The sequence below is a fragment of the Myodes glareolus genome, chromosome 10 (genome assembly GCF_982192425.1).
Source record: "Myodes glareolus chromosome 10, mMyoGla1.1, whole genome shotgun sequence".
Classification (NCBI taxonomy): Eukaryota; Metazoa; Chordata; class Mammalia; order Rodentia; family Cricetidae; genus Myodes; species Myodes glareolus.
Window position 1 is genome coordinate 70,054,979 of NC_142035.1, and position 10,436 is coordinate 70,065,414.

At 35.7% G+C, this 10,436-nt stretch overlaps 1 protein-coding gene across 2 annotated transcripts in view; it reads left to right on the forward strand.

Moving 5' to 3' along the window:
* Mettl15 (methyltransferase 15, mitochondrial 12S rRNA N4-cytidine) overlaps window positions 1–10,136 on the forward strand; it is a 181,777-nt gene extending 171,641 nt beyond the window's left edge. For both annotated transcript variants that reach the window (XM_048443705.3, XM_048443703.3), the window contains exon 7: window positions 8,497–10,136. In XM_048443705.3, the coding sequence (XP_048299662.3) occupies window positions 8,497–8,939 (443 nt within the window). In that variant the 3' untranslated portion in view covers window positions 8,940–10,136. The remainder of the gene's footprint in view (window positions 1–8,496) is intronic.
* The last annotated feature ends 300 nt before the right edge of the window (window positions 10,137–10,436 follow it).

Sequence of the window (10,436 nt, forward strand, 5' to 3'; positions counted from 1 at the left end):
AAATGGTGTACTTACAGATGTTTAATTATGACTGAGATGACAACAGCTATTAAACTATAATGACAACATGTAAAATATCAACAGAAATACTGTTCTTGGATTAGTTTAATATTAAGATAATCTTAATTATTATTCAAACTAGTCTAGAAAGTTGTTGTAGTTCTAATTATACTACTACTTTCTGTGTATGCCTCATTAATTATTTATTTAATTTGGAATTATAAACGCAAGAGAAATATCCAACACAGCTTTGAAAAGATGGTTAATTATGAACTAGTATGGTTACCAAGAAGTTACCCCAAGTGATAAAATCTAGCATAAGGAGGCAATAATCATTATTTAAAATAGTTTTATATTGGTAGAAAAAATAGAGAAATGCATTAATGTAAAAAAATTGAGAATGTTGGAATACTTTCATATGTATCTAAAATCACGGTGTGGTAAGTCAATTTGTAAATGTAGCATTTACAAAATAGGAGTGCTGGACCTCATACTATAATGACAGTTATTTTTCATGTGCATCAAATACTTATGCATACAAACAAACACAGAAATATATCAAAAATAAAGCTGACAATGTTGAAAGGGAGGAAGCTTTCTTCATTGTGATATAACCTAATACATTAATAGATAAATGGGGGAAAGTGGGGAGGGGATGACTAGATGACTCAGTGGATAAGAGTGCTTGCCTTGCAAGCTTGAGAAATTGAATTTGAATCCCAGCAACCATGTAAAAACCAGGTCTGGTTAGCCGCCCCCCGCCCCGCCCCGTTATTGTGGAGCAGGGACAGCAGACTGTGGACGTTATCTGGCAAGCAAGCCTAGCCCAGATATGGGCTTTTGGTTTTGAGAGATTGCCTTATGGCACATAAGACAGAGAGCTACTGGGGGAAGCATCACATGTCCTGTAGCTTCCTTCTGCACAGGCACTCCTACCTGCATATACATGTACAAATACTGCCGCCTCGCCTCCACCCCATCACACACATATAATTCATCACATACAGAATTTTCTGTGTTGGTGTTCAGTCCACACACCACAAAAACCTTAATTTCTGTGTAGCAGAAAATCTATAAAATTGAAGTCATAATTTAAAAATTTTATTTATATGTGATAGAACAAGGGTTAATATTATTATTTAATAAACAAGCTTCCAAATCAATGAAGGTAAAAAGCAACATCACATTAAGAACATGAGCATAAGATTTATTCAAGCAATTTACAGCCGGAATCAAATGGCTATTAGATTTGAAAAGATGCCCAAACCTACTAATTGCCAAAGAATGCAAATTAAAACAACAGTCCACTATCATTAGCCTACTATTAGACTAGTCAGGACTAAACAGCTATTATTCCTCATACTGGCAATGATGTGGGGATATTGACTCTATAATATACTATTGATGGAAGTAAATTGGTGCAATCTACTTAGAGGATAAATTTAGAAGTATTGATCCAAATTTAAATGGGCAAAAATACCCTTTGACCTAAATAATTCCAATTCTGTGGACATTTAAAGTTCTCATACAGGGTAAGCACTTTGCTCAGATTCTGAGTTCCAATATACTCTGTAGGCTTTTAGTGTTGTACAGGAATCTAAATTGTGCAGTTTACATATTTATTACAGGCCCATTGAAATAAAAACTTGAAAATATTTTACGTGTTCCTGTTATGGTGACAATATGAACTTGACCTGTTAAAGCCACCTTTATTTTATCTACAATTGTATTCTGAGCTATCTAGGATGTGATTAGCAATATAAATACTTGATAAGTGAATGAACAAAATGAATTATAGAACATCTATATAGCTGAAGTTACTTTTCAAAATAAGGTAAGTAAACCATGTGATACATTATTTTGCAGTTCATTCTCTTATATATACTTATGTATATGCATTAGTTCATATATATATATATATATATACACACACACACACACACAAGGAAGCATGCCTTTTCGTTGACTCTTTGGAAGAATTTTTAAAGTAACTATATTGGCAGTTTATTTCATATGCAACAGCATTTTCGTTAGCTTTTGCATTTTAAACAGTGGCTCTGTTTATGCAGTTTAAATTGCTTAAGATCTTAATGTCTTTTAAATGTAAATTTCTAATTTTATTTTTATTTTGCAAAAGAAATATGTAAACATTATGTTCAATTTACATGTTGACAATGTATCATCCATATAGTAAGGGTTTGCAAGTTTGCATTTCATGAAATATAAATTACCTGCAGGTGCTCTATTTCGTGTGCAAATGCTTGATGGATTAAGGACAAGCCCAATAATTATCCAATATAATTAAATCCATGAAATCATGTGTGTTGAGACATTGAAATTGCTAGCAAATTTGAGGCCTCAATTGCCCCATTAACATCATAATTTAGTACCTACAATCACATTTGATACAATGGTCTGAACCTCTCGTAGGTTTTTTTTACTATTATTATATTTTTGTTGTTTTTAGTTGAGCTATATGCTTTTTCTCCACTCCCCTCTCTTACTCTCTCCTCCCCTTCTACCCTCTCCCATGGTCCCCATGCTCACAATTTACTCAGGAGATCTTGTCTTTTTCTACATCCCATGTAGATTAGATCCATGTTTGTCTTTTTTAGGATTCTCATCATTGTCTAAGTTCTCTGGGATTGTGAATTGTAGGCTTATTTTCTTTGCCTTATGTCTAAAGCCCACTTATGAGAGAGTACATATTATATTTGTCATTTTTGGTCTGGGTTACCTCACTCAGTATGATGCTTTCTAGCTCCATCCACTTTCCTGCAAAATTCAAGCTGTCGTTATTTTTTGCTGCTGTGTAGTACTCCATTGTGTAAAAGTACCACATTTTCCTTATCCATTTTTTGATTGAGGGGTATTTAGATTGTTTCCGGGTTCTGGCTATGACAAATAATGCTGCTATGAACATAGTCGAGCACATGTCCTTGTAAAATGATTGAGCATCCTTTGGGTATATACCCAAAAGTGGTATTGCTGGATCTTGACGTGGGTTGTTTTTTAATTTACTGAAAATTGCCATACTGATATTCAAAAGTGCTATAGCAGCTTGCACTCCCACCAGCAATGGAGGAGTGGTCCTCTTATCCCACACCCTCTCCAGAATAAGCTGTCATCAGTGTTTTTGATCTTGGCCATTCTGTCAGATATAAGATGGAATCTCAGTTGTTTTGATTTGCATCTCTCTGATGGCTAAGGATGTCGAGCATTTCCTTAAGTGGTTGGTTTTGAGAAACAGAGAGAATATGAAGTTGGGAATGTAGGGATTGAGTGGAGAAGATCTCGGAGTTGTTTGGGGAGAGGAAAATTATGACAAATATATTGTATGAAACAGAATTAAATTAAAAAATAGATTTGTCTCTAGACCTCAAAGAAATACTCTTTTAAGGTGCTGGCCCTATGTAATGAACCGCTGAAACTGACTCGTTAGGTCTAGAGTAAAGCTAGTCATCTCATTTTGTCGGAGGTACTATAGGTAGCTGACAGTGTGCCAAAAGTTAAGAATTTTGTGCTTATTTCTCAAATGCTAGGGCTTTAAGAGGAAACAGGAAACAGCTCCTGTTGTCAAGAAAATCAGAGACAAATCTGTGAGTTGGGTAAATATGGGGGTAATTGTGAAGAGTTCTACCTTGGTTAAGCACACCTTTTCCCACATAAAACTAATATACATTGTCCTATATCAGCCAAGTCTGTTAATAAAACGCAAAAAAGATAATTTTTCCCTTTATAAAACCAAACCACCCAAATTGTGGTTGAGACCATATTTTCTGTCTTAGCTACTCTATTCCATAATTGAATGAACTAGGCATACTAAGACTCCATGATTAAACTCAGGAAATGGAAAAACAGACAAATTCTATTTCTGATTTCAAAGAAAAGCCTGTGGGAGATTAAGAAGAGGTGACAGGTTGCAATGGTACCATGCCTCAATTTCATTAATATTTTCTTCCTTATGGCCTAATCCAGAGCCCAGCATCTGAGAAGGTACTGAATCTGGTGTGGTTTTGAATCTTTTTTTGTCCCCAATGACATGTAAATAGATGTTTCTAACTAATCTCTGATAGTCATGAAGACTCCATCCTAGCACTCTTGACCAATGACTGCAACAAGGAAATCCATTTAGGGACTCTCACAATTACAGGATGCTTACTTGTCTCTCAGCTTAATAACTGAAAAAAAAAAAGGCTTGATGAATCCTTTATGTTTGGTAGACCTTTTCATTTGTATTTTTTTTTTTTGTATTCTTGCCAGTTGGTGCTTTGTTCCTATTGCTTTTGAACTCTGTTCTCTTATGGATACCTTATATTCTTCGTGTGTGTGTGCGTGTGCGTGTGTATGTGTGTGTGTGTGTGTGTGTGTGTGTGTGTTATACATATATGCGTGTACACACACATGCTTATAAGTAAAATCTAGAGATCTATGTTAAGTGTTGCCCTCAGATGCTCTACCTGCTTTTTGAAATAGGGTTTCTTCAGTGAAACTGGAGCACATCAATTTGGCTTAGCTGTCTGGCCAGTGAAGCCCTAGTGTTCAACTGTCTCTAGCCCCAAAATGCTGGGGCAACAGACATGTTGCTATGCGAAGCTTTTACTGGACACTCAGGGTCTGAACCCAGGTCTCATACTTGCACAGCAAGGATTATATTGACTGAGCCATTTTTCCAATCCCACTTTTATTTCTTTTTAGTTTTATTTTATAAAATCTGAATTATCTTTCTTCCTTCTTGTAAGCTATAAAAATAAAGCACTGATATTAATGAAAAGAAGCCTTGGAAATTAATTTATCCAAAAAAGAGGAGGATGTGTGACAGATATTCTTAGCAACACTGAAATGCTTCACAAAGCCCGACCTTTCTTGCTCTCTGAAGACAGGACAGGAAAGTCACTGGACCATATTTAAAAATCCTCTCTAGGAGATTCGTTGAATATAGTCCACATAAGAAGTCCATAAACAGTAGTAACAAAGCTCCAGAGTGAAAGTGTGGTAGTGTAATAATGGCCTGTTATTCTTAGACCTAGATATAATTGAAAGATTCTGTGTTCATTTTCTGTGACTACATGGCATTGCAAAGGTCAGATGGGACCCTCCTGAAGAAAGCATATCTGATTACAGGGATAAGTTGTGGTCTCCAGGTTTCTATATGGTGTTGATACATCTAATGTGAATATAGAATATTTAAACTTGAAATTGTATTATATAGTACATTAACATAATTTTACTTTCTGTTACTACTTTCAAATAAAAAACAAATTTCTTCAGATTAAAAAAATTGGCCAAGATCCTCATAGTGTACAGCTACCTTACTGTTAGAATTATAAACTGTCTGTTATGAGGCCGTAGGAAATTGCCATTTTTTTCTAGGAAACAGAAAAGTCATGTTTCTAGGATTACTCCAGATATCAATTGATTAATTTTATTATTTTGTTATTTAAAAAGGCCTTTTTTATTTCAAAAACATATTCATTGACAGTAGTCTGCAAACATACATTGTGTTCTCCACTTTTCTCTATTTTGTGAACTTAGATAAGATAAAGCCATTTATGAATAATTCAGTACTATGTTTAAAATTATATCCTGAAATGAATATCTTGGAAATAAAAATTCTCTTATAAAGTATCAAGTTAAGTGATTGCCGTGTATAACTTGCTCTTAATTTCTATAAAATTGTAAATATAATGGTAAATTTAAATCATTTAAATACACCCTGTAATATTTGTTTTGAAACTGAATTTTACATGGCATTTCTCTTTTGAACGTGGTGTTGAATTCTGTAAAGTCTGAAGTAGCTAAGAATCCAGTCTTGTTCAAGCTTCCTCTAAATCTGAGCCTCAATTAATGACTCACTAAATTTTGTTTAGGTCCTTAGAATTCTGTGAAACTCATTTCTTAGTGATCCAAACTATTTTTCTTAAAAGCGTGAGGAGCCGGGCGGTGGTGGCGCACGCCTTTAATCCCAGCACTCGGGAGGCAGAGGCAGGTGGATCTCTGTGAGTTCGAGGCCAGCCTGGTCTACAAGAGCTAGTTCCAGGACAGGCTCCAAAGCTACAGAGAAACCCTGTCTCAAAAAAAACAAAACAAAACAAAAAACAGAAAACAAAAGCGTGAGGAACAGATTGAAATAAATTGACCTGAGAGTCCCGTCAGGTTAGAGGATAAATTTCTAGAATCTAACCTTTTCTAGCATGTATGTTTCCAGGGAACAGAGTGAGCTTGTCATGATTGTTTATTTAGATACCCAGGTTCTTCATACTTTTGTATGCTACTTCTCTCTTGTAAAATGAAGTTCATAGAGAAAATTAATATACAACACTGACTGTCCTGATACTGTGTAAACATTATGAAATGTGAGGTAAACATACATATCCTTGTATGATTTACTTTTTTTCAAGAAGCATATGTAAGATATTAAAATACTAGGATTTTATTCATTTTTGTAGATGTTCATTCATAAGAAATCTAGAATAAAAATATAATTTCTTTGAAATATTTACTTAATAACCTGCTCTTAAAGGTAAAATTCTTGTGTAAAGTCATTGGCATTTCTAAGGTTTAATTACATCATATTTGCCAATGCAAGCCTGTAGGTCCAAACGAGAAGCAGAAGGAAAGAGAATGTGAGCAAAGAAGGCAAGACCAGAGGGAACCTTCATCCGATGATGGATGGCGATACAGATGGAGACCCACATTGGAGTACCGGACTGAGCTCCCCAAGGTTCAAATGAGGAGCAGAAGGAGGAAGAACATGAAAAAGGAAATCAGGACCGCGAGGGGTGCGATCACCCACTGATACAAGGGGACTGATCTAATGAGAGTTCACCAACGCCAGTTGGACTGGGACTGAATGAGCATGTGATCCAACCAGATTCTCTGAATGTGGCCGGATTCTCTGAATGTGGCTGGCCCGGAGTCTTTCTGAAAAGCCATTGACAATTACACTGGGACTTGTTTCCTCTGCATATACTGGATTTTGGGGATCCAGTCTGTTCGGATACTCACCTTCCTGGACCTGGAGGGAGTGGGGAGGAACTTGAACTTCCCACAGGGCAGGAAACCCTGACTGCTCTTAGGGATGGAGAGGGAGGAGGAGAGGGAATGGGGGGAGTGGGAGGGTGTTGGGAGGGGGGCGGAAATGGAAACTTTTATAATTTAATAAACTTTGAAAAAAAATTCATCATTTTTGCTCATAACAATCCTTGAGCAGTATTGAGCAAGTTTGATCTTATGTGCATGTTGCAGAGTATTATGGAGACAGTATCTTCTGTTATTCTGCACTTTGCTTCTTTTGTGTTCAGATTCAAATATCATTAGATTGGTGATTTGATTTTTTTTATTTTCTATGGATTTTTTATTATGTTTCAAAGTTTTTTAATTTTCATAGACTCCCAACTTACCATACTTTTCCTTTTATCATTCATGTTTAAACAGTATTTATTTCCCACAATACAAGTGTTGTAGTTCTGAGGGCAAAAGTATCCTAGCAGTTGGGAGCAAGGAATACCACAGTTATACTGCACAACAAACCTCACAGAGAAAATTTATTGTGAAAGACACAAGAGGGTGGCTACCTCAGCTTAGGAGCCTCGGCCTTCTCATCCTTTTCTCTGATACACTGAGCATTCTTCTCCTTTCCCCCCAAAAGTTCAGTTTATTTTGCCCAAGAAGTCTTCAGAGTGGGGCCTGCCCTGGCCTGTGGTCAACCTACTAGGGATCAGATCAAAAAACAAACAAACAAACAAACAAACAAAACAACTCTTCCTCTTCCAACAGCTATCACAGGCCAATGGCTTCTCAACAAGGGGTGGTACTTGGTGCGCACCTGGCCACCTCTTTGCCGGGAGTTTGTTTGACCTAAGCTTGCATGTGTCTTATGCAAGCTTTCATAGTCACTGTAAGTGATCTTCCTGTTGTGTTGTGAAAACACTGTCTCCTTGAAGTCATCTACTACTACCACCACCAGCTCTTAAATTTCTGCCCCTTCTTCCAGGAAAAATCTTGTGCCTTGAGGTACATAGATCCTATTTATGGCTGAGCATTCCCCAGTCTGTTCTCCTCTGTGCATTGACTTATTGAAGATCTGTTATTTTCTTTGCTGTTTTTATGATTTTTCTTACTGTCTTTAGCTTGTAGCAGTTCAGTTACGATGTGCCTTGATATGGTTTTCTTTATTTTATTTGCAGCACATTACACTTTTTATTACTATAAGCTAATGGTTTTTGCAAAGTTGCGAAATTTTGTAATAATATCTTCAAAATATTGTCTACTCCTTCTGTTTCTCCCTCTTTGATTACAGTTGTTGAGCTATAAAAGATAGTTATGATATATGGTTTTAAACCATAAAGAAAATTAAAATAAGAGGAAATTATTACTAAAATGTCACTATTTCTCAGAAAATTTAGTTTTTTAAAAGTGCACACTGTACGGCATTTACATAGCAAATGTTAATGTTGCCTGTCTATTTTCCTTATTCTTACACAATCTCTCTAGGTGCCTTTCCTACCTCAGCTGTCTATGCAAGAAAGGACTTGCTACAAAGATCTACCCACATTGCTACCAAGACGTTCCAAGCTCTTCGCATCTTTGTGAACAATGAGCTCAATGAACTCTATACAGGACTGAAAACAGCACAGAAATTTCTGAAAACTGGTGGTCGTCTTGTTGCGCTTTCCTTCCATTCTTTAGAAGATCGCATTGTCAAACGATTTTTGCTTGGGATAAGTATGACAGAAAGATTTAACCTCAGCATTAGACAGAAGGTAAGACAAACGGCACAGCTGGATTCAAATCATGAGAGTGAGGGGAGCAGCTCTGGAAGAGCTCCTCTGATGTGGGATCTGATTCACAAGAAGGTACTTACCCCAGAAGATCAAGATGTCCAAGACAACCCCAGAGGGCGCTCAGCCAAGCTCAGGGCAGCTATCAAATTATGAGGATCTTATCATCAAAGTTTTCTTCTATACTTCTAATATTTTTCTAATTGAAAACATAGTTTCTGAACAGTTTAATGCAATGTAAAGTATGGGACAGCCTGGAAATTAGTGGTATTTAGTATTTTTTTCTCTAAAGATAATATTGGAAGTTTTAACATGACATAAAAACTTTCATTCAGAGAGCAGAGAGTCTCAAAACTGTAAGCACTTGTTGATCTCTGCATTGTATTTGAATTATAAAATTCAATTCTTTCTTTAATGAGGAAATGGAAAAACTGTGACATTGTATTAATCTAGGTTTGTAAACTCAAGCTGTCAAAAGAAAGATAATCATATTTGTATGCTCTAAATTTCAAACTAAGTTATTCACATTTCCAACAGACTTTCTATTGCCCAAATAATTCATGATGATTATGGAACAAATTATAGTTTCTACTACTAAAACTTTCTCAAATGTAAACTTTTTATAAGTTTTAATTTTCAATATTATTTAAAATCTGCCACACTGATGATTTTCACTAGCAAAATCATAGCTCATTGCTTTGAATGCGTTTCTTAGTAGGATCCACATTTCATGTTTTTCAGAGTAATCATATAGAATTTCCCTTACAGGCCACATGGAAAATTTGAAGTTCATAACTTCTATTTCATGCCAACTGTATCAATTGCTGTAATGTATAATACCTTTAGTGAACAATGTAATCTCTCATTTGCATCTTGTGTGTTTTTTAATTTTAGACATCATGCAAAGTAGTAAGTTTCTTTTTTATGGCATTTCTATGAAAATAAAGCATTGTATTGATTATTCTCACCCCCAATACTGTTCTCTTTCCCCTCCCCAATTCCTTCTTCCCTTACTGGACTGTCCTCCCCTAAAGTAGTCTCTTTCTCTACTTCATGTTGTCACAGATACTCTATTACCCTTTAGATATCACTCTCCCCTCTCTTAGTCCTCTTTCTACTTGTGTACACATATTATATTCATATGTGTATTTATACATATGTAACACACATGTAAGTTTAAATATAGTTTCTTTCTGCATATGAGAAGAAACATGTATTATTTGTCTTTCTGAATCTGACTTTTTTTGCTTGATATAATGATATCCAGTTTCATTCTATTTTTGAAGATGAAAAATAAAATAACCTCATTTTGTAACTGAATAAAATCCCACTGCTTATATGCACTATATTTTATTTGTGTGTGCATGTGTTGTTTTTTGTACACAGATGTGTGCGGGTGCTCATACACATGTATTTGTTTATGTGTAGGTCAGAGGTCAATGGCAGATGTCTTTCTCAGTTATTTTTTATCTTATTTATTTGAGATGGGGGTCTGTTAATTGACTTCAAGTTCACTGACTGCTTGCAGTGTATTGCCAGTTAGCTTCAGGGATCTACCTATTGCTAGCTTTTCATCCTGGAATCATAGATGTTCCCCTTATACACTAGTAGTTAAAGAAATGATGCCAAGAACTGACAATGGATTCCATGAAA